Genomic DNA, 25314 nt, shown 5'->3' with positions numbered 1-25314 from the left:
GACTTGGAACTACATTCATGCCACTTGCATAGCATGTCCAATTGAACTATTTTTAGTTTCATTTTTAAAAAAGTCATTACTCTTAGGTGGGTAAAGAAAAAAAAAGTACAATTTAGATTTTAGGGATTCATCAAAATTCATACTATTCACGTTAATTCATAACTGTATCTAATTTAATCACTGCAAAATCAACAGAATAAAAAGAAAGAAAACATTTTACCTTCAAATTCAGAATGAACAATGCTTTATTACAATTCATTTAAAAGAATACTGCTAATAATCCAGAAATTTCCTGATCTAATTAACAAGTTGAGGAATTCACCTTTACACCTATTCATTTCTGGGACACAAATTGTACATATATTACCACACAATTATTACTCCACAATATTAAGACTAATAGGCTATATAGGAAAGCATCAATTTTTTAAAAGCAATTAACATGTAAAAACCAGTAAAAAAATTTATTCATTTCACTGTATTAGTCCATACTCAGATCATTCAAAATATTCTTTTTGACAATCAGTAGAATTCATTACATACTATAAATAACACCACATTTATGCACAAATAATTTAATTTTTCCGTTAAGAGCTAATCTTCTTTTAAGAATATTTCCCACATATTCACAGTACTTAACATCACAGAACACCCATATTTGGCCTAAATGTCTCTGAATTGTAGCATTACAAGATGGAAGTTCATTATGCCTAATAATTCGATTGAGTTTTACCCAAATGTCTTCCAGAGTTTGATTGTTACAAACATTGTGTTCTATTGTCCATCTTGCTCTATAAAATGAGTGCAAATTTAGTAGTTCTAAAATATCTTGCAATTTTTTAGACAAAGGAAAAATGTTTTCAGTACAATTATTGTTGGCAAGTGAAACACTCCAAGACCTCCTCTTATGTTGTTTTCCTTTTTCTGATTTCTTGTCCAGATTTCCAGAATCAGGGTGTTCATTCAGGGTGTCTGACTGGATTAAGTTCTGCTTTTTCAAACTAGGTTGAAACTCCAAAAGATCTACCGTGCAATCATAACTCTGTGATTTAATGCCATGTTTTGAAATGGTTAAGTACTGTTTCACATCTTCAGCTGCCTCTCCAGAAATTATAGGTGGTGATCCTTTAGGTTTGAGTGGAAGCTTGGACCCATCATGTGGAAACCAAGGAATAAATCTTGATAATGGACGAGTAGGAAAGTCTTGCATTGCCTTTTCTGCAATTTTTGGCAGTCGTGTGGGATCACTCTCATAAGGTCGATAATGTATTATTACTTCTGTAGTCATTCTGCAATAATCCATTTACTCTTACTGAAGAGAAAATTTCTTAGCTGAACTCTTCAGAGCTAGAATGTTAATTTACTATTACAAGACTTTCTCTCTTGTCAAACCAGAAGGAACAGGACCTAAAGTGGAAGTATTGCAAAGAATAAGATATGGTAGGGATAGCCTGCATACAAATAGGCAGGAAGAAAAGGAAAAAGGAAACCAATTCCCATATACTATTTTAACAAAGTGCTATTGATAAGTGTGAATGCATTTCACAAATTTAAAAATCCTTTCTCACCAAAATAAGGGATTTGAATTAAAGTTCATTAAGATCACTTCCAGCCTAATAATGCTAATAGTTAGCATGTTTAACTCAACAGGTTATAAAGGACTTGGAAGCATTAATATTAATATATTAATAAAAATCCTTCTCAAAACTATTGCAGAAACAGAGTAAATTAGTGATTCTTAAAGTACCAGATACATATATGTAATATTTTAAAATTTGAGATGTCTGAACTAAAGGACAATGAAATCTCTGTAATTTTTTTATCTATCTGGAAGAAAATCACTTTCTGCTTTAAAACTTTATGAATTTTACCAAATAAATATACAGACTACTTAAAGACTATATCTCATTTTCAGTAGTAAACAGTAAAAACATGAATATGATTATACTTTGCATTTTAACCAGGATAGGATGCTATAATCTTCTTTGGATTGAGACTAGTACAGTATTGAGATCCTAGTACCAAGGCTCCTGAATTCCAATTTGAAGGAAGAACAAGTTCTAGACTTATTTTTTTCTCTTAGAACATTGAAGTCCTCAGGTGGCCCCAAAGTAAGTCACTGATAATAAGTTACAATATATAGAATTTCCAATACATAGGCTCAACAAGGGATTTGTGAGGCTTCCCAAAGAGGCCCGAAGCTATAAGACTGTAATACAGGTTCTTTCATAGTCCAACTACTGTAGAAGAGAATAAAATAAGAAGTTTAATTTCTTTCCCCTCCCAATTAGAAAACCACTTGATGAGGGTTCTCCAACTGGTAGGATGATCTGGAGTGGGGATTTCAGTCTTGATGTCACAATAGAATTACTGATTCTAAGAGTTAACAAGTAACTAATCTCATAACCCCTCTGACTATAATATATAGTCCACATACTTGATGTGAGATCAAGACAACATGAATATGACAATTAGTATCTTTTCTCCACAAATAATCTATTTGTCTAGATCATCTGCTCAGGCTAAGTTTACAGGTACTGCTGCTATATTATTTAATCTTGCAAAGTGTTAGGAGCCACAGCAAAAATATTGATAGAGGCACCTTTGGATTTTATGACTGCCAGCCAGCAATTCACATTCATATGGTAATTGGACTCATGCTGTCTAGCTGGGCCCATTTTCAGGACTCAGGTTACTCATGTCACTCTTGTAATGGGAGAGTTCCCATTGGTTGGGAAAGGATGGTAGGAGGGTGTTCCGGGGGAAGGGGAAACCCCCGGCTCAGGAAGAAGACACACGTGGCGGACCCACCTGTTAGGGGACCCACACGGCCTCTCTCTAAATAAAACTTTGTCTCAGTTTGACTGGCTTGTGTTTTTGTGCCCAACAGGGTTGCAAGATTGCAAGCCCGCTGCACTGACAGCTCAGAAGGGGATCGCTCAGCAGGGGTGCCGCAGGCAGTGCTCGGTAGCAGGAGCGGGACTCAGCCGACCCAGGGCGGGTACAGAGACAATCTTGTTAACTTCAGCCATCAGTGTTACAAATTAAATATTACAAACAGAATTGGTGAGCTTCTGGAATGTCTAATGCCTACATCATAGGGGTAGGGAGAAATGAACAGTCTCTCAAAATGGAAGCCATAAAGAAGGTAAGTGCAATTCAATTGAATTCAAACATCAAATGAGCATTTCCCTAGCTTATTCCGAGGCATTGTTAACCTATATATTAGAGCGTTTAGAAATAAAAAGTTCATTTGTGGTAGAATATATGTTATAAAGCTAAAAACACTTGAAATAAAGGGTTTCAGAAAACAGAAATTCCAGAAAAATCTTACTGTTGGTTTTTCCTAAGCTATGATCTAATTCAACCATCAAATTTACTAAAAATTGTCATGTGTAGAAAATCAAAGTTGACACGGTTCCCACATACATAATACTGTGAGGTAAACTTCAGTAAGTTTTAATACATATAAGCTATATATAGTGGTACCATATATTGGTAAATCTCTGCCACTGTCATGCAACACTAATTTCACATTTAAGGTGAAGCCTGGTAACCTCCTAAGTGCCATATGGCTGACCTCAAACAGAAGGAAAAACCTTTGAACGTCAGTTGTAAGTGATTTCAGTTCACAGGGACCTCTTCAGTAGGGTCGAGACGTCAACTTTTGCTCACAGCACAGATCAGAAAGAGTTATCTATCAGCTACTATTTCATTCTAGAAAACGGCTCCGGACCCTAAAAAGCAAGGAAATGACATCGCTGCCTCCCGCTTGGCCTAAGGCAGGAGTGCTAGGGCGGATGGTGCTTAAAGAAAGAACGAGGCCTACAGCCCAGACACGAGATCTGTGTGGCAAAGGCTTCGAAACAGAGGAGAGAAAACAGAATAAGGGAAGTAAGGCTCACAAAAGTTTACCTTTCAGCGCCAGCAGGTGCTCTTGTTTGGGGGGATTCACTTCCATTTTGCCCGGCACGGGATCCACTGCTACGGTGTCTGAAGAGGTTCAACCTGACCCGGAAGAAAACAGAGAAACGCACGACAGGGAAGATCTGTCGTCAAACGCACTTCCAACAGCTTCTTTTGGGGGTGGTACCTTAAATTCTCTTTTTGCTACGTCCTTTACGGCCCTCACAGGTTCTTTTCATCAGTCATCCGTTCTGTCTTACAGATCTATACATATTATGGTCCATCTACAATCACACATCGCGACTTCAAGAAAACTCTTGTCGATACCAACACGCAGCCTCCTAGACGTCTACGGTGCAGGAATTAAAAAAAAAAAAAAAAAAAGGAGAGTGGCATGCTGGGATTTGTAGCTAATACAAAAATTGGATTGCCTGTGGGGAGATGTAATACCTTTCCCCCACTCAACCCCCATCTGGTTTGCAATTGGAGAGGCGTTATTCCAGGATGGAAAATTTCATACTTGAACTTTTTCTGATTTGTCCTTTTTTTTCGTTTGTATTTACTTACCTTCGTCCATCAGCGGCAGATTCCTCAATTAAAAAAAAAAAAAAAACAGAAAGAAAGAAAGAAAAAGAAAGAAAAAAGAAAAGTTGCCAGTGAGCCAGACCCGGCAGCTAAACAGCCAATGATTGACGGAAGGAGGAGGGCGGGGCCGGCGAGAGGCTTCGCTCCCCCCCGCGCGTCGTACTGCGCCTGTGCGCATCGGCGTGCGCCGAGGCCTGTGGGTAGATGGTTCAGCCCCGCCTCCCAGTTGCTGGCTGAGGCCGCTGCCTTTGCTTGGCGGCGCCGCTCCTCCCAGGATGGCTACCCTGATTGTAAACAAGCCTGGAGCAGGACTAGACAGTGGCCGGCAGGGCAGCCGAGGAGCTGCTGTGGTGAAGGTGAGGGACCTTGCGTGCGCTCTTCTCCACAGTCGGCCTCCCTTCGGTTCATCCTGGAGACCCTACTGCGTCGCTGCGGCCCTGGCTTCGATGGTTGAGATGCGCGGCCTCTGGGACGCTTTTGGCTCTACGTCTTGCCTGGCCTCCTCCCCTAGCGATCCAGTAACCCGCTCGCTCTGGCCCCATGTTGCGTGGTCTGCTCATGTCAGATGTCAGCATCTGCACCCAGTGCATTTGTGAAAAGGACCTTGTCGGCCTGTAAGAGTGACCTGGACTGGTCTTTACTGCTTTATTTAAGTTCAACAGGCATCAGTTAGTTTGTTTTTTATTAAATCGAGTACTATATTAGGTGTTTTTAGCCCCTCAGTATCTACTTATGAGGTAGATATTAAATCTCACTTTACAAGGAAAGAAACCCATATTTAGGTTAACACAGTAAATGTCAAAAGCCCGTGGTTGAGTGACTCTAAAGTCTGCTTTTCACTGTTGTGCTACTTCTATAATTATACATCTATTATTGGTTGAGCTGCTGCCTTCCTTCTTTGTAATACAGTATCAAAACTTCTGAGAATTCTCTAGCTGCAGCAAAACTGAGCATCAACGCTAGTAGTTATGAATTGCCCTGTGCAATTCCTGTGAAATCTGAAATTTAACCACGTTTAAATGTACAAAATGCTACCAAATCAAATGAATATATGTGGAACTCATTTTTCCCTTTCATTGTAGTATGAAAGACCCGAAAGGGATAACTGACCGCATGGTCTATAGAGTAACCTTGAGGCTCATCTGTAATGTAAGAGATTGATAATTCTCATTTTTGTCTGTAACTAAGGACTTAAAAAAAACTATTGATGCGCTCCTTCAAGTCTGATTATGTTGACATCAGTATATTTTTTAAGTTCCTAGAAGTGCAAACAGGATTGAGAATCACTGAGCCAGATAATTTCTGAAGTTTTTTTTGAATAATGGGTACCTAATGATTTTTCTTCTAATATTGGTGTTATATGATTTCAAATGAGATATTTATGCTATAACTTAGTATCAGTCAATATTGGTGGCTGTTGATTCAGTTGACCTTTGTGAGTGAAGGTATTTTGTAAATATATAGTAAGTCTGAGATACAGGAGAGCCCTCATTATTTACAAATATTGTGTGGTTGAGATTTAAATTTTTGAATTGTGCTTTACTAAGTAGAGAATTCCTGCAGATTCCTGAACTTGTAAGTTCACAAATGGGTATCATTGCCATTTCTATTTTTGTTACCTTGTCTGCCTTATACTTTCAAAAGTGTACCAAATGTAGCTCTCCTTTGTTACAGCATGGGATTTGATTCATAAGAGGTATCCCTTGTTCATTTTCATCTTAACATGTAAAATGTTCCTGAACTCTCAATAAGAATCCTTTTTCAGGAAGCAGGAAGTATTTATTGGAAGATAAAGGTTGAAATTCATAATGCTAATACTGTGTAAAATGGCCTTTTGTTAAATGAACAAGTTTATAAAACAAAAATCTGATATATTGTAAAATAATTAACATTTAAAAATGAACAAGAAAGGGTTTTTGTTTTGTTTGCTGAACATTCTTAGTCCTTTTAAAAGTATGACCTCGTTTATAAAAATTTGATTTACATTGTTTGAAATAATTTTGAAGCTTTTGAATATTTGTGAAATGTAAAATTAAGTTGATTTTCCTCTATCTAGGACTTAATTTTTTCATACTGTTTAGCTACATTTCCTATTCATAGATCCTGAAGGAAGAATTTCTTGCTCTATTATTTAACAAGTTGATACATGAGTTATTTTTGTATCGATGTTTGGTTTACTAATGAATAGAATTTTACTAGTGATTCTTTTGTGGTAGGGGGCAGGAAGTGAGCCTAGAGCCTCCCATGTGCTGGGCAAATGCTCTATGACTAAACCTCATTCCCAGTGTTTTTGAAAATTGTATTTTGAAACCAGATCTCATAAAATTGCTCAGGGTAACCCAAGGCTAATCCTCCTGTTTTAGCCTTCTGAGTAGCTGGGATTACAGGTGTGTGCCACTGTGTCCAACTTTTACTAGTGTTTCCTCCCCTCCCTTCTTCTTCTCCATCGCTTACTAGTACTTTTTTTTGGGTGGGGGGGAACTGGTGTATTATCTAGCATAGTGATGGGGTCAGAGATATAATATGTGAATGAATTAGGCAAAACTTTAGTTGGATTCCTTTGTTTATTGTCATAAATAAGTTTAATTTATTGTAGTATCACAATATGAGCATTTATTAAAATATTGCATTTATTTATTTTTATTATTTTTTTGGTTGTAGTTGGACACAGTACCTTTATTTTATTTATTTATTTTTATTTTTTTTCTGGTAGATGCCAGACATTTTATTTTTTTAATTTTAATTTTTTTATTATTAGTTGTTCAAAACATTACAAAGCTCTTGACATATCATATTTCATACATTTGATTCAAGTGGGTTATGAACTCCCATTTTTATCCCGTATACAGATTGCAGATCGGTTACACATCCACGTTTTTACATACTGCCATACTAGTGTCTGTTGTATTCTGCTGCCTTTCCTATCCTCTACTATCCTCCCTCCTCTCCCCTCCCATCTTCTCTCTCTACCCCATCTACTGTAATTCATTTCTCTCCCTTGTTTTTTTTTCCCTTTCCCCTCACTTCCTCTTATATGTAATTTTGTATAACAGTGAGGGTCTCCTTCCATTTCCATGCAATTTCCCTTCTCTCTCCCTTTCCCTCCCACCTCTCGTCCCTGTTTAATGTTAATCTTCTTCTCATGCTCTTCCTCCCTTCTCTGTTCTTAGTTGCTCTCCTTATATCAAGGAAGACATTTGGCATTTGTTTTTTAGGGATTGGCTAGCTTCACTTAGCATAATCTGCTCTAATGCCATCCATCTCCCTGCAAATGCCATGATTTTGTCATTTTTTAGTGCTGAGTAATACTCCATTGTGTATAAATGCCACATTTTTTTTTTATCCATTCATCTATTGATGGGCATCTAGGTTGGTTCCACAGTCTAGCTATTGTGAATTGTGCTGCTGTTTATTTATTTTTTTATGTGGTGCTGAGGATCAAACCCATGGCCTTGAATGTGCTAGGTGAGTGCTCTACTGCTAAGCCACAACCCCAGTCTCGCATTTATTTTTATAATATATAATTGTATTGCTGATTTTTCTGTGTTTAGATAAATTTGATAAAGTGAAACACAAAGATGGTTCAACATAAACAAATCAATAAACAATACAGCACATAAAGAGAATCAAGGATAAAAACTACCCGATTATCTTAATAGATGCAGAAATATCCTCTGACAAAATTCAACATCCCTTCCTGACAAAAGTCTTGAAGAAACTAGGTATGAAAGAATCAAACCTCAACATAATAAAGGTTATGTACAACAAATCAGTAGTCAACTTCATAGTGAATGGGAAAAAATCTAAAAGCATTTTCTTTAAAATCAGGAATGAGACAAGGTATCTACTCTTATTCCATATAATACTTAAAATTTTAGCCAGTGCAATCAGACAAAACAAAGTACAAAAGGGATAAAAATAGGATAGAGGAAAGTCAAATTATACCTCTGTGTATACATGTGTAATTTATGGATGTTTTTTCCCTGACCCTTTTTCGTAGAAAACCGATATTCCTATGCTATTGGTTTCCTATGTATCCTTCCAGAGATAGTATACTTATGTAGGAATACATAAAATATTTGCACCCTTTTTTCCCACTTTAACACAAAATGAATATATTCTATTTATCATTTTTCACTTTGCTTTATTCATATGAAATCATTTTCAGTGTATACACAAGAAAACTTCCTAAATCCCTTCTTGCTACTCTGCTCAAGTTTTATAGCATAAGAGTACACTAGCATTTATTTTCCAGTTTGGTAATGGTATATATTTACTTTGCTTCTAATTGTTTTTGAACAAATTTTGTTATAATGACTTAATCTCATTAATTATACAAATTAATGGATTTATCTGTGACATTTCCTTATATGCACATATTATATTGTGATTTTTTTTTTTAACCCTCCCTGTCCTCTTTTGCCCTGTCCTCTCTATTTCCTCATTCTGGTCCTCTTTCCCTTCCCTAATAAATTCTCTCTCTTATTTTCAGGTCATCTTTTTTTTTTCCCCCTGAGTTTTTAGATATGAGAGAAAATATGCAATAATTATCTTTCTGTCTCTGGCGGATTTTGCTTAACATGAAAACTTCTAGTTCCAACCATTTCCCTGCAAATGACTGAATTTTATCCTTCTTTATGGCTGAATAAAATTCCATGTGTTTATATCCCATATATTTTTTATTTGCTCACCTGTTGATGGGCACTTAAGCTGATTCTACATCTTTACTAATGTGAATAGTGCTGCAGTAAACATAGGTATCTCATTTGTATACTGACTTGATTTCCTGTGGTAATATATGCAAGAGATCTATAGCTGAATCATATGTAGATCTATTTTGAGTGTTTTGAGAAACTCCTATACTTTTTTCCATAGTGGCTATACTAATTGACATTCCCACCAATGTTGTATTAAGATTTTCTTTTTCTCCACATCCTCAACAGCATTTGTCTTTGTTGTTGTTGTTTGTTTTGAAAATATCTGTTCTGACTGGTGTGAGATGGATTTGCATTTACCTGATGGCTATAGATCTTGAATATTTTTTCATATATTTTGACCATTTGCATTTCTTCTTTTGAGAAATGTTTATTCAGAACTACCCCCAAACCTCCTACTGTCCCTGCACTCCTCTCTGCCTAATCCAGAGTACCTATATTTTTCTTTAGTGCCCCCAACTCCATTGTGAATTAGCGTGCGCATATCAGAGAAAACATTAGGCCTTTGGGTTTTGGGGATTTGCTTATTTCACTTAGCTTGATATTCTCTATGTCCACCCATTTACCTGCAAATGCCATAATTTTATTCTTCTTTAAGGATGAGTAATATTCCATCGTGTGTGTATTACCACATTTTATTTACCATTCATTTGTTGAAGGGCACCTAGGTGGGTTCCATAGTTTGAAGAACATGCCAATTCTGATAGCCTGTCTTTTGATTGTATGTTTTTTTGCAAGTCATTTACCTGTAATTAGAAGTATATAGATAAAATATTTTCTAAAGTGTCAGTTGATTGCTTTTTTGCCTTTACGTTATCTGATGTAAATAGGCACTAAAATATTCTTAAAAATTACTTGTAGTCTTTTCTTGTAAGTTCTTTATCATTTAGAAAGGTAATTGTTATCCTGCCATATATTTTAGATTATATTTATTGAACTTAATGATGGTTTATTGGAGTAAGGTAGTTGCAGAAAAATTGCTTGAGAACCCAACTTCAGTAATGTTATACATTGCTGTTACAAATTCAGTTTTCAAAAGATAAAGATGATGTAATTTACATTATTATGGTCCCTAACCTTTAGTATTTTCAGGGAGATTTTTCTATATAATAGTAATTTGGCAAAGTGAGTCAAATAAATGATTAAAAATGATTCAATATTTTACCAACTATACAGTTTTATTCATGGAAAAGCAAAGTAACAAGGTGAATTCAATATATTAGGTCAGCTTTTTAAAAAACCCTAAAATACATGTATTTTTAATACTGCTTAAAATGCATATGTTTTCATTCCAAACATTAGGTTCTGGAGTGTGGAGTTTGTGAAGATGTCTTTTCTTTGCAAGGAGACAAAGTTCCTCGCCTTCTTCTTTGTGGCCACACAGTCTGTCATGACTGTCTTACTCGCCTGCCTCTTCATGGAAGAGCAATACGTTGCCCATTTGACCGACAAGTAACAGACCTAGGTATGAAAGTTATTTATATGATTTAAGATTGAAAAGTATAAATTGAATGCTTATATTTTAGGAGACTAAGGCAGGATGATTACAATTTTGAGGACAGCCTGGGCAACTTAGACTCTGTCTCAAAATAGAAATAAAAAATCAAAAAGATTGGGGATGTAGATTAGCGGTAAAGTGCCCCTGGATTTCCCAGTACCAAAAAAAGAAAAAAGAAAAAGAAAAAAATCATGTAACACAAGTCACATATAAAACAATTTCTTTATTATACTTGATGTTTTCAAGTTATAAATGTGCAAAGGGGTTAAAAAAAATCTGAGTTTCTAGTAAGTAGTCTTTTAAATATAAACAAGCTCACTCTTAATTGTAATTTTTTATCTTCTGAAATGTTTATATTCAATACTTATATTTGAAGAACTTTAAGACACCTGAGAAATATGTACTACATTTATTCAAAGAAATGAGAACTTTGTATTTGTCACAGATTAAATTATGTGCCTGAATCTGTTAATCCAATAAAACAGTGTTTTCTTTACAAGTAAATGAACCAGTAATGAAAGTACAGATATATCACTTGAGTCTCAGCATGTTTTTATTAGTATCAGAGAGAGAGGTGTTTGTAACTTGTGATAACTAGTTGCTTATTTTTGGTTAAAATAGTTTAAAGGTCTTATATTTTTTTTTCAGTTTCTTTATCACTTTTAAAATTTTGCTTTATATATTTCCAAGTAAGTTATTGCTTTGGGATGCTGGATTTGGATATAACAACATTTATTGACATTTAAAAAATTTTTTAAAAATGTAATATAAGTTTTATAGTTTATTCTTTTTGATAACAGAATTTTCTCCAAAAATAATTTAAGGCTGCCATTTTTTTTTTTTTAGGGAAGTAGCACTGTTTACAACTACTGTAATGTAGTCCTATATAGAGATAGAGTTCGTAATTATCGTGTGTTAGTTTTTTACTGTGTTTCAATTCTGTGGCATATGTGTTGGTGATTCTTGATGTGGTTGGATGTCATTCTTTCAAAAACTTTTAAAAATTGTGATATAGAAATAATGTATATACACATTATAGATAATTTGAAAAGTATAAAAATGAAAAAGAAAGATGATTTGTTATTCCTTTTTCTAGAAGAATACTACCATTAATGTTAAAGGTCATAATCAGAATTCTCTAATCCAAGGATAATATCAGTTACTAGTACTTATCAGAAATATTTCTGATTCTCCTCTTCTGTCCACATGGTAAATTTACACTTCCCTGCCTTCTTATATTTAAGTATGGCTGTACAGTTATTTAACAAGTGAAATGTAAGTGGAAGCAAATTGTTAACTTCCAGGTAGAAGTCATGAAGAGGAGGTTAATGATGATGCAACGTAAGTTCTTTTCCCTGTTACAGTGAGTTGGTCCAGGTGATTGGAGACAGTGGCATGGATAGAGACCATGGACAATGACAAACAAGCTAGCTTTTCTTAGCTTCCCTAACCCCTAAGATGTTGAATGGGTAAAAAAATAAATTTTTGTTGTTTTAACCCATCATGATTATAGAGTTGTTTTGAAGTTACAGAATTATTATTAAGTGATATTAGGCACATATGTTTGTAGCTTATGTATGTATACATTATATGTGTTCATTATATAATAACTGAATATTTGGATTATTATCAGAATATTTTTGTCTTATTTCATTTTATAATTTTTATTAGTATATTGTAATTATACATAATAGTGTGAATTCATTGTGACACATTTATACATGCATCCTGGTGTGGTGGCATACGCCTGCAATCCAAATTACTTAGTATGCTGAAGCAGGAGGATGGCAAATTCAAGGCCAGCCTGGGCAACTTTAAGACCCTTCTCCAGATAAAAAATAATTAGGGCTGAGGGTTTAGTTCCGTGGTAAAGTGCACCTGGGCTCAGCCCTCCAGTACCACTAAAAAAAAGAGGACATGTCTGTATGCACATAATGTAATATAATTTGGTCATTTTCATTCCTCAGTACCACTGTTTTCCTCCCCTCCTGGTCCTCTTCTACTTTACCAAAGATTATATTTTTAAATGGTCATTTGTATACTACTAATACTTTTTTTTTTTTTGAGAACCACATCAAGAAGTGTATTTTTCTTCCTTCCTTCCTTCCTTCCTTCCTTCCTTCCTTCCTTCCTTCCTTCCTTCCTTCCTTCCTTTTCCTTTCTTTCCTTTTCTTTTCTTTCCTATTCTTTTCTTTTTTTTTTTTTTAAGGGAAAGAAGAGCCAAGAGAGAGGAGAGACTGCAGGCAGTGGTTTCATTATCCTTTTACATATTTATTCATTTAGTGAACATGTATTAGGTAGCAGCAATGTCAAATGGTATTTTTTGTATAAAAGTTCACCATGGACAGATGTTCCTTTTAACTGCTGAAGGATCTGTCTTATTTATAGGCTCAGGAAGAGTGTGTATTTACATATGCTTGTTTATCGGCCTTATGTGGCTGCTATGGGGGAAAAGAAGTGTTAGTTCTTATTCAGATATGCCTGGAGTTTTCTTTTTAGTTATCAATGGACCTTTATTTTATTTATTTGTATGTGGTGTTGAGAATCGAACCCAGTGCCTCACACATGCTAGGTAAGCGCCAGTACTCTACTACTGAGCCACAACCCCAGCCCCAGCCTAGAGTCTTATCTGAAAAGGATTATTGCTTTAGAGTGAGGCTCTGTTTCTTTTTGTGAGAAGAGGTTAGTCATTGACTGCTGTGACTAAAAGAAGGAGTGAGAGAAAAATCTTAACCTTTACCTATTCTACTTCCATTGTACCTAGAGTTGGATTTTTTTAAAATTGGGTGTATCTTTTACACAGTGATTTACAAACATTACTCATAGCTCGTTTGTGGTCATGAAATAAATTTGTTGTGAATAACTCCCTCACCTCCCGCTAGGAATTGATCCCAGAATCAGAATCTTGCTCATGCTAAGTATGTGCTTTACCTCTGATCTACACCCCAGTTCCTACAGCATTTTAAAAAAAGAAATAGAATAAAAAATAGCAGTGTGTTGCACATTGCTGTAAATATTAGTTTGCAGAAACTTTGGGTTGTGATATAAACTGTATTTCTTTTCTTTTTTTTTGGTACTGGAGATTGAATCCAGGGGTGCTTTACTACCAAGCTACATCCCAGCCCTTTGTATTTTTTAATTTTGGGGATAGGGTCTCACTAAGTTGCTTAGGACTTACTAATTTGCTGAGGCTGTCCTTGAACCTCCTCCTGCTTCAACCTCCTGAGTTGCTGTTATTACAGGTGTACACCATCACATCTGGCTCTAGAATGTATTTCTTATTTTAGATTGCTGTAAAAAATGTTTGAAAGCACTTATTTTGCTATATGTAGTAAAAGTCAGTGATAAAATAGTATCTGTGAGGGGCTGGGGTTGTAGCTCAGCGATAGAGTGCTTACCTAGCATGTGTGAGGCCCTGAGTTCGATCCTCAGCACCACATAAAAATAAATAAATAAACAAACAAATAAAGATATTGTGTCCAATTACGACTAAAAAATAAATATTTAAGAAAAAATAGTATCTGAAAATAAATGATAGAAACAGAATTTTAAAATTTTTCTACTTGGAATGTTGAAAGATTCTTCTGTTTTCTAAAGAAAATGCTAACAAAACAGTTGTTCTGGCATAAAAAGAAAATAGGAAATTTAAAAATTTTTAGAATTTAGATACTATTTTAAAAAAATTTTTGTAGTTGTAGATGGACAGAATGCCTTTGTTTATTTTTATGTGGTGTTAAGGATTAAACCCAGTGCCTCACACATGCTAGGCAAGGGCTCTGCCACTGAGCTAACAGCCTCAGCCCCAGAATATAGGTACTATTAATGACTAAACCATATGACTTAGAAATTAATATTGAAGTATGGGGTAAAATGACTAATATTCCATTTTGTTAACATTTATTTTTGCTTTTTATGTTTATTCTAGGAGATTCAGGTGTCTGGGGGTTGAAAAAAAATTTTGCCTTATTGGAGCTTTTAGAACGACTGCAAAATGGACATATTGGTCAATATGGAGCTGCAGAGGAAGCCATTGGAGTATCTGGAGAGGTATTGATTGAACTTGGTGAAATATTTGTTAAAAAATGAAACTTTAATTTAAAATATTTACCATTAATAGCATAATATTACCTCATTTATTTTAGCAACTTTCTAGAAACACAACTTTACATTAGAGTTCTGAAGGCAACACTATTTCCAACAGAATAAAAGTAAAATTGAAGCTTGAGTTCCTTGAAAATATTAAAGTAAGATTACTATAGAAGAGTAAGAAAGATGTGTAAGCTACATTAGAGCAAAGGATGCAAAAATGAATCAACAGTAAAGTAGAACAAAAGAAAGAGAAACTACATGAAAGAGGCCATTCATTTATTATAAGGCAAAATATCTTAAAAATAGCAGTAGCTTCTGCTGTCTTTTTAAAATTACATGTAGATAGAGACTGGGATTGTGGCTCAGTGGTAGAGTGCTTGCCTAGCACGTAGGAGGCCCTGGGTTCGATCTTCAGTACCACATAAAAATAAAATAAAGATATTGTGTCCAACTACAACTAAAAAGTTAATAAAAAAAAATTACATGTAGATACACTTTCTTAATCCAGACAGGCAGATGTCTGGTAATTATTGGGCAAAAGTCTATTAACCATATTAAACTACATTTTTAGCACTTCAAGAGTTGTCTGCATAGCTTATTTAACCCTGAATGTGACTTTCTCAGACTGTTCTAGATATTAGAATATTTGTAGTAGATAATTGTAAACGATTTCAGCGATGAATTTTCTTTATCTTTTTATTTTATTGTACTGGCAATTGAACCCAGGGGCACTTAACCACTGAGTCACATCCCCAGCCATTTTTATTTTGAGACAGAGTCTTGCTGAGTTGCTTAGAGCCTGACTGTGATGCTGAGGCTGGCTTTAACTTGTGATCCTTGTGCCTCAGTCTTCCAAGCTGCTGAAATTACAGGTGTGCAGCATCACATCTGGCAGTGATGAACTTTAAAAGCACGTATTTTGTATCATGAAAAAAAAAATCAGATTGATTTCCACTTCGCTTTTATTGTATGATTTCTTTTTCTTTTTTGGTGGTGCTGGAGATCAAACCCAGGGCTTTGTGCATGTGAAGCAAGCAGTCTACTAACTGAGCTATATCCCTAGCCCCAGAGATGATTTCTTTATATTAAAGTGAATCAGTGAAATGAATTTCAAACTGAAACACTGTTTTCTAAAGTCTTTGCTGATCATTCACATGCTGTATCTCTTATTTTTATTTCAAAGGACATTAGAATATTATCTAATGTTGACCTTGTAAATTATTTGTCAGGTCTAGAAAACAGAATTCATGAGTATTTTATGGTGCATATACAAATTTCTTATAATTGGAAACAAATCTATTCAACTTTGGGTTTGTTATTTAATGTTGTAAGGAATGACACCATTGATGTATTTTCTAATTTTAATTTCTGGAAAAATTTACTCAATCTCTCTCCTTCTAATTCCAATATTACTACTATTCTTCAAAAGATTCCAAGGCATTTTTTATTATGACACGTTATTTTTCATCCACTTGAAATGCTTTTTAGTAATTCATGGAAATTAGAAATATTTAGAAGTTTATATATTATGTAGATTTTATTATTTTTTAACTTAAGCTGGTGGTTTCTATCCATGATTATGTAATAGATTTGCTTGTGGAGCTAACTCTATTGTATAATAGACTTTAATCAATATAATATAAGCTATGATAAGATATTTGTATATATTTAGGAAAAAATACACAAATTCCAGCCCTCACTTACAACCTATTGAAACAAGTTTCTCAGGTTGAGTCTGAGTGTCTGTGTTTTCAAAAGCATGCCTGTAATCCCATCAGCTCAGGAAGCTGAGATAAGAGAATTAGGAGTTCACAGCCAGCTTCAGCAATGGCAAGGTGCTAATAAGCAACTCAGTGAGACCCTGTCTCTAAATACAATACAAAATAGGTCTGGGGAATGTGGCTCAGTGGCCAAGTGCCCCTGACTTCAGTCCTCAGCATCCCCCTGCTGCCAAAAAAAAAAGCTTATTCTGCTTCACACTCCCAGGTTACCTAAATAACATTGTGTTGCCAGCCTTCTTATACATGATCATGACAAATAATATTGAAAGCAGTGGGGTCATATTTAGTGTCAGACTTTTTTTGTATTTAAAGAAGACTTGTAATTTTTTATGTTTCAGTTTCTTGTGTATAAATTTAATGGAAGAGATCATTGGACCCATGAGAGGGTTAAGGGTATAGCTTCATTGTAGAGCATTTACCTAGTATACATTAGATCCTGGGTTCTACCTCTGACACCAGAGTTGGGGGAAAAGAGTGTATCCATGACAAGTTTTATTTTTGGCCTCTATATCTTAACATTTTTTGGTAATTAGTCTTGGAAGTAGCTCCTCACCCAAGGAAATGAATACTTTCTCAGAAGAATAGCAAATAACCTTTGTAATCAATTACCAGCATATTTTCATTGTAAATAAGATTTGTGGGAGGCTGTAGATTTGGACTGAGCACCTGAACTGGGCTTAACAGACCAAACCAATATGAGTTTAATCACAGTTTAGTTAATCATAGTAAATAACACTTTGGTTGTAGGAGGTCGTATAATCATCTTAAGGTATACTGTGTATAAAGACTGGTGAGTTAAAAATAAAAGTTAGGGTTTTATATTTCAAAATTTGCCATGTTATAATGAGTTGGGTTCAGTTTTAAGGCATTAATTTTTTTGTTTACCAGAGCATCATTCGTTGTGATGAAGATGAAGCTCATGTTGCATCTGTATATTGCACTGTGTGTGCAACTCACTTGTGCTCAGAGTGCTCTCAAGTTACTCATTCTACGAAGACATTAGCAAAGCACAGGCGAGTGCCTCTGGCTGATAAACCTCATGAGAAAACCATGTGCTCTCAACACCAGGTGCATGCCATTGAGTTTGTTTGCTTGGAAGAAGGTTGTCAAACTAGCCCCCTTATGTGTTGTGTCTGCAAAGAATATGGAAAACACCAAGGTCATAAGGTATGACCTTGTTTTATGATCTGGGTTTTTTTTTTTTTTTAAATCATCTGGTTCTTTATGCTAAAAAGGAGAACTAAAGAAAAGTTATGTGATGGATGAGTTGGACTGGGTAAAGTGAAAAAAAATGAAAGATTTAATCCTGAATGCCATAAATATTTCAGAGACACCTCATTATTCTTTCTTTACTGAGAAATATCTTAGATTCAGGAAACAAAACTTCTTTGTGTTTTCATAATATGTTGGATTTTAAGGTATTATTTATGTTTGTTAAAGAACTGTTGTTTATGATATAATTTTAGAGGTAGCCTTGTCTAGCAATAAATGGACTTACAAATTTTGAATTATTTCTTTGTAGTATATTTATTTTATGAAGGAATGAAAAATGAAAGTGAAAAAAATTTTTTTTTTTGTTTTTTACCTTATGCTATACTTTGTCCTGTTTAAAAGCACCTATGGCTGATGTGTTTTTATTTTTTTAAAAGAGGGAGTTAATTAATTTTTTATGTAGTCAAAAGTGTGAATTCTCTTCTGTAATTATGTTGCATTGTAGCATTCAGTATTGGAACCAGAAGCTAACCAGATCCGAGCATCAATTTTAGATATGGCTCACTGCATACGGACCTTCACTGAAGAAATCTCAGATTATTCCAGAAAATTAGTTGGAATTGTTCAGCACATTGAAGGCGGTGAACAAATAGTTGAAGATGGAATTGGAATGGCTCACACAGAACATGTATGGATTTTTTTTTCTTACTCTTTTTCATTCTCACTTTATAACCTTCTAAGAAGTATTCCAGAATTAAAATGTGCCAATATCACACTAGTCATTAGAAGTACAGTTTTAAAAAAGTCTTTATCTTCATGAAACTTGAAATTCATCATGGGAGAGAGACAGTTTGTCGTATGGCAACTATTTTGTATGGGTGGTTGAGGAAGTATAGGGTGCGTTGGCAGCTTATAAGAGGGGCAACAATTCATATAGGTCAAGGATGGCTTCCTCAAAGAAGTGATGTCTAAGCTGAAATTTGGAAGATTTCAATAAGGGAGAAGAGCAGGGTGAGGAGTGAGTTGTCCTAGAGAGGGAAGAGTTTGATGAGATGGCATGAAGTGAGGATTAGACATATTTAGAAATTTAAAGTTCTAACAGATTAGAGAGATAAAGAACAAGTCATGTGAAGTCTCCTAAACCATCTTAAGTTTGAAACTTAGCTTAAGAGCTGTGATAAATTATTGGCAGGAGGATCTTGAGTTCAAAGCCAGCTTCAGCAACTTAGCAAGGCCTTAAACAACTTAGCGAGATTCTGTCTCTAATAAAATACAAAAACGGGCTGGGGATGTGGCTCAGTGGTTAAGTGCCCATGGGTTGAATTCTGAGTACAAAACATTAACAAACAAAAAAGATTGCTCTTAAATGTAGAAAATGAATTGTGAGAAGAACAAGAAGATTGGAAGCAGGAAGACCTGGTAGGACATTGTTGAAATTGAGTTCAGGGATATTTATGGCCTATAATAATATGATATTAAGAATGGAAAAGGAGATGGATTTTATATTTTAAAGATGTAGAGAAGATAGTCTTAGTGATTACTAGTGTTGATTGGATAAGTAACTTGGAGGGTCAGGCAATTAGACCAATTTGAATGTTACCATAATAATTAGATGGGAGGTGATAATGCTTAGGCCTGGCTGTTGAAGTGGAGGCATGATCAAATTCTGGATGTAGGACTTTGTGCAGGGGTCAGAGGTCAGGGTGAGCATCTTGCTGGTGGAAGGAGGAAAATGGCAGTGGAGTCAAATTATTAAAAAAAAAATTAGGAAAGTGCTTGAGAAGCCATTTTGTCACAAGAAAACATGCCTGCTTGCTGCCCTTGGTCTTGACGAGCAGTGATAGCCACCACTGCAGAATGGAGTTCTCCAGCACAAACATATGGCTGCAGATACACTTTGATGGAAGCAACCTTGAAAGGACTGACTAGTAAAAGAAGTCTACTCAGAGCTAGGAAGAAGAGCTTCAGTTTCTTAGTTGTTTTTATAAAACCTGGCATCTAGGAAAGGGGGAGATTGGCAGCATCATATCTTACAGAAAGATTCCACATAGAAGTTCCAAAGAGGTGATTACTTGGACATAGTGATTACCCCTCCAAATTCAATATTTCCTCCTTCAGGGTATATGAGATTGTTATTAAATTGTATTTACTGTATTTTGAATTTATTTTTCAGCTAATTATGTAAGATAAACTTACATACTCTTTTTTTCCCTCCTCTGAATTTTGCCATTTAGCCTTTAAATTCTAAGCAAATTGTAATACATCTATTTAGAAGTTTTATTCGAATGTACTATGGTATGAATATTAATAGAAAGTGTGTAAAACTGTATTGTTAAATATTTATGCTCAGTCAGTGGAGGCATGGGAGTAGGGTTTCGTCTCATCCTTCACATGACTTCACATGACTTGTTCTTTATCTCTCTAATCTGTTTTCTTGCCATTCCCCTCTCATAGCTCCAAAAATAAGAAACTTAAAATTTCTAAATAAATTTGTATATACTAAGTAGTAGAAGAGGGTGCTTTGAGCTCCAAAGGAACAGAATAAGAAAACCTTCAGATTGTATGAAATCTAGCGAAAGTTTGTAGTGTAGACTATAGTATACAGTTAGAAAAAGGGCCTGTGAGAATGAGGCAGCAGATGCTTCTTGGACTGGTAGGAGTCTAGGCAAGTTAAAGAAGCTCTCTGTGTTGGAAGAGATTGGCCTTCCTTGGTCTGGGTACAATGATCATTATCAGAGAAGAGAAAAGTGTCATCATGAGGGCTTTTTTTATGCTTTAAAATGAGGGTTAGAGCATTTTTGAAGGCGGGAACCAGGGCAAAGGAAACAGGGTGAGAATTTAGGGTAAGGGTGGGAAGGTTTATCTTAAAGATCTGAAAAATGGAGGAAGGGATAAAAGAGAAAACTTACATAACAGTCTGGACTTTTATCCTCTCGTCTTTTTTTTTTTTTCTTTTGTCTTATTACTGGCCCTTTTAAGACATGGGCTATGCTGCATTGATCTTACTGGTAGTCTCTTGCGCAAAGAGATCTTGGCTTATAGGCATAAGCCTTTGAGTGGTTTTTCTGGATTACTGTACAATCTTGACATTGAATTTGGTCTGTTAGAGGTAAAGTACATGAAAGAGATTATGTACAGGCATTTATGCAGTTGCATGATAAGGAGTATGACCATCAGGAACTAAGTTAAATGTGCCCAAAGGCACTGCCTCTTGTGTGCAAGGATAGCAGAACACAAGAAGACAGTGTTAAAAATATTTAAATCTTTTAAACCCAGTGCTGGCATACCCCATACTGTTTCTCAGCCTGGCCCCAGGCAGCCATAAATTATCTCACTGTGGTCAAGGACACTAGCCCTAAACTGGGGGGAAAAAATTTAGAAAAGCTACCTGGGATGTAGAATAATGGCCAAAGAAAACCTGCCTTCTGCCCTTCCTTTCAGCCCCTTTTGCCCTTGGAAGGTGGGCTGCTGGTCACAAAGAATGTGGCTATAGGTTTTAGCATTATCAGTTTATGACTTGGGGGCAGGAATAGGCTCTCCTTTAAAGATCTTACAGGACACTCATTTGGCCAGGGTATATTCATGATGGAGGTAGAGCAAATCTTGCTATAACAGTATCCCATCACACTAAATGCCTAGGAGACTAGCAAAATAAATAACTATACACAAAAAATGAAAAAGACAGAAACTAAGGCCAACCTGAGTTTTGTAGGCAGCCACTACAAAGGGATCTTCAAGGAAGCCTAAAGAAAATGATGGAAAGGGCCTCCTCCATTGCTCATTAATATGACTAGTATAAGAAAAATGCCCAAAAGGAGCCTCTGGGTACAATTTACAGTGGGGAACTTGCTTTGATTTGATGGCATTGTGATAATGATAATGGAGACAGGCTCAAAAATATCCTGTGTTCCAACCCCTTGAATGCAACCTGGGAGGAAAAAGATTAAGACACAGTTTTTGTAGATGCTGCATTGTCCAGCCCTCTCCTGAGGTGAAATTTGTTGTGTAAATCAGATACACAGATAACATTCATAAGCTCTGTTTCAGATATGAATTTAAGAAAGGGTTCAAAACTAGAAAAGATAAAAGAAAGTTGTAGGTATGGAAATATTTCAGTATGGAAAATTAGAAGATAAAAGAAATGTTTCTGGATGAGAAAATATATTGTCTTGTAAAGTAATATTCTTGTACTAAAGTCCAAGATGAAAGAGGGCAAAACTAAGGATGTGAAGAAGTTGTAAATTTTTAAGTAATGTTACAGAAGGTTTGTGGAAGGTCAGTCTCAACTAGTTTGTGTTTGTGATTAAATTGACTATTAATTAGCACAGTTAAAGTTATTTGAACTTTTTATGTACTGATATGAAGCAAAGTTTGAAACGTTGATCTGCTCTTATCCATCAGGATAATTTTCTTGTATTTGTTAGGTTTCATTACTTGGGGAAATAGTCTTAAATGAATTAGGGCTTGTACCTGTTTTAAAGTCTTAAATGATTACTTTGTATCTGGTTAAAAAAAACTGTTATTTAGAGTATAACAATATAGTTGACACCCTAAATATATTTGACTAGGTGTTTTAGTCAGCTTTTTCACTGCTGTAACTAAAGGACCTGTTCAGAACAATTGTAGAGGAAGAAATTTATTTGAGGGCTCATGGATCCAGAGGTCTTAGTCCATAGAAGGCCAGCTCCATTCCTTGGGGCTTGCGGTGAGGCAGAATGTCATGTTGGAAGAGTGTGGCAGAGTGAAGCAGCTCACATCAACAGGAAGCAAAAAGAAAGGGTCCACTGGCTGCAGCAAAATAACAGGGGGGTGACAAATAACTTGTGTACGGTGATACAGCAGGAGTGGAAGCCGTTTATTGTAGGACAACAGAGGTATTTATACATTTTGCACAGCTTATCTTAATTAGCATAAACTAGATACATCAGTCAACCAATAAGGAATCTCCACACTTAATGGCTCCCTTTTGTTACTTCTCAAACCACTCCCTCTGGCATTTTGCCAGGCACCATCCAGACTTGTTTATGAACTCTAACATTCCCCTGGCAAAATACCAGGTGTTATTTTGACTTGTTTACAGACTCTAACAAATATGTACTCAAAGCCATGCCCCAAACCCCACCTCCTCCAACCACATCCTACCACTTCAGTTACGACTCAGTTAATCCCTATCAGGGGAATAATTTGCTGATTAGGTTAAGACTCTCATGACCTGGTCATTTCTCCTCTGAACCTTCTTGCATTGACTCATACATGAGCTTTTGGAAGGATACCTAACATTCAATCCATAACACTAGGTATATGTATGCATCTGAGAATTATACCAGTTTAAGCCTTGCCTAAATGTTACGTAAAAGTTTATAAATGAAAGTTTATGTAAGTTTATTGGCAAGATAACCAGTAAGTGTTCTCTTTTATACATTATGTCTGATATAGAAGGGCCCCATTGTCATTTGAAGACCTATCTTATATCTCTTTGCTTTGACTTAAGTCAGTTTCTGATCATTAACACTGTTTCCTAAATGTATAAGAGACTTAAGGCTGTCCTTGGTTTTTGTTAACTCATGGAGACCTGTGATTATTGTTTTTGTATGTTTTGTATTCTAAATTGTATTTCAAAAGTTAAACTTAGTTAAACATAAAGCTTGGGAGAGCACTTTACCAAGTTGGTGTTTTCCAAACTAAAATGATCTGTAGCAATAGTCTTGGATTTGTATAAAAATAACAAATGTGATTGGTATTTATTCATGTCATTTGATGTTTTATGGCTGGATAAAGTAACCTGTTGTCAATAAGTTGCTCTTCACAGTGAAATAGGAATTTAAATTTATTTTTGGAAGGTAATAAGGAGAGCTTGATTTGTTTAAAGGTGACATTGTAAAACATGGAAGTATTCTGCTACTTTTTACACAAAAAGAAAGTTAAAAGCTCTCTTAGCCATTTTCTGTTTTGGTACCTGGGATTGAATTTAGGGGCACTTGACCACTGACCCACATCCACAGCCCTATTTTGTATTTTATTTAGAGACAGGGTCTCACTGAGTTGCTTAGCACTTCACTTTTGCTGAGGCTGACTTTGAACCTCGAAATCCTCTTCCCTCAGCCCTCCTGAGCTGCTGGGATTACAGGCATGTGCCACCTCACCTGACTTCTTTTAGCCTTTCTTTGATTCATGTTTCAGAGGTAATGTTGCATTGTATTGTTTGTGAAGAGCCCCATTTTACCTGAGATAAGTCTCTACTTCCCACCTTACTCCATGTTAAAATGGCTCTGAAGTAGGCTAAACTTTAGCTCATTTAAAGTTGTGTTCAAAGTATTGATTTTTAAAAAAAATATTTATTTTTTACTTTTTTAAGTAGACACAATATCTTTATTTTGCATTTATGTGGTGCTGAGGATCGAACTCAGTGCCTCAAGCATGCTAGGCAAGCGCTCTACCCCTGAGCCACAACCCCAGCCCCAAGATTGATTTTTTTTTGTAAAGATTTCTGTGGTCTCAAACAGGTGCTATAATATATAACTAAATAAAGATTCAAGATGATTAAAATCATTTTTCTTGGTTCATAGCTATTACACAAACTGAATATATTTTTGCCCTGTTACTTTCATTTTGTATTTTCCATATAAACTTTATAACTGTTGCCTGTTAGTGTTTTACAGAGGTACTGCCTCTACAAAAAATCTGGGTTAATTTGAGATAAGCCATCACCTTCAGGACAGATAGTATATAATGCTATCAGGTACTAATCCTAACCCCAGTTAAATGAAAGGGTAAATGTAAAGTTATAGATATTGAAGTTATAACCTGTTATAACCTGTTACTCCCTGAATTAATAAAGACCTGTATTTGGGAAAAAATTCTGGATGGATTTTGAAGACAGCAGAATTTATTGAGGGACATGAAAGAGGGATGTTAAGGATGACTCCTATTTTCTTTTTTTTCGGCTTAACAACCTGGAGGATGGAATTACCATTTTCTTAGATGGAGGTAACTAGGTTTGGGGTTGGAGGAGACTAGAGATTAGGTATTCTATTTTGCTTGAGATGTCATTTATAAAATGTTGGATATTCGAAGTCTTATATTTGAGAGGAAAAAAGTCTAATGTGGAAACTTAAATTTTGGAATTTATGCGACATGAATGGTATTTAAAATTTTAATATATTTGTGAAGGTTACATTAGTTTAAAACTCATTTTTCGCCCCCGTAGGTACCAGGTACTGCAGAGAATGCCCGATCATGTGTCCGAGCTTATTTTTCTGATCTACACGAAACTCTGTGTCGTCAAGAAGAAATGGCTCTAAGTGTGGTCGATGCTCATGTTCGTGAAAAACTGATATGGCTCAGGCAGCAACAAGAAGATATGACTATTCTCTTGTCCCAGGTTTCAACTGCCTGTCTCCATTGTGAAAAGACTTTGCAGCAGGTAGGTGGTTTAATGTGGTCAGAACTGTAGTAATAAGATTAACTAGGTAATTGTCAGAGATACATACTAGTCTATTATATTTATTTAATGGATATTTGGGGTTTG

At 35.5% G+C, this 25314-nt stretch overlaps 3 protein-coding genes across 6 annotated transcripts in view; 1 reads left to right on the top strand and 2 right to left on the bottom strand.

Moving 5' to 3' along the window:
* Positions 1–4558, bottom strand: part of Trappc13 (trafficking protein particle complex subunit 13) — a 40916-nt gene extending 36358 nt beyond the window's left edge. For 3 of the 4 annotated variants that reach the window (XM_026390822.2, XM_026390823.2, XM_026390824.2), the window contains exon 1: positions 3916–4001. In XM_026390822.2, the coding sequence (XP_026246607.1) occupies positions 3916–3961 (46 nt within the window). In that variant the 5' untranslated portion in view covers positions 3962–4001. Of the gene's footprint in view, positions 1–3915; positions 4009–4473 lie in introns of those variants that run through there. The other variant, XM_026390821.2, reaches the window with a different exon arrangement.
* Shld3 (shieldin complex subunit 3) lies at positions 271–4001 on the bottom strand. The gene is made up of 2 exons (XM_026390832.2): positions 3916–4001; positions 271–1407 (listed from the first exon to the last, which is right to left on the bottom strand). The coding sequence occupies exon 2, from the start codon at positions 1301–1303 to the stop codon at positions 536–538; it is 768 nt and encodes a 255-aa protein (XP_026246617.2). The 5' UTR covers positions 1304–1407; positions 3916–4001; the 3' UTR covers positions 271–535.
* Positions 4559–4704: 146 nt separating the features above from the next.
* Trim23 (tripartite motif containing 23) overlaps positions 4705–25314 on the top strand; it is a 38646-nt gene continuing 18036 nt past the window's right edge. Inside the window, exons 1-6 of the mRNA XM_026390820.2 lie at positions 4705–4847; positions 10509–10671; positions 14630–14751; positions 17463–17741; positions 18292–18474; positions 24994–25209. Of these exons, the coding sequence (XP_026246605.1) occupies positions 4767–4847; positions 10509–10671; positions 14630–14751; positions 17463–17741; positions 18292–18474; positions 24994–25209 (1044 nt within the window). The 5' untranslated portion in view covers positions 4705–4766. The remainder of the gene's footprint in view (positions 4848–10508; positions 10672–14629; positions 14752–17462; positions 17742–18291; positions 18475–24993; positions 25210–25314) is intronic.

Source organism: Urocitellus parryii, chromosome 1 (genome assembly GCF_045843805.1).
Source record: "Urocitellus parryii isolate mUroPar1 chromosome 1, mUroPar1.hap1, whole genome shotgun sequence".
Taxonomy (NCBI): domain Eukaryota; kingdom Metazoa; phylum Chordata; class Mammalia; order Rodentia; family Sciuridae; genus Urocitellus; species Urocitellus parryii.
Note: the sequence above shows the minus strand (reverse complement) of the source record. Positions and strands in the feature narration are given on the sequence as shown.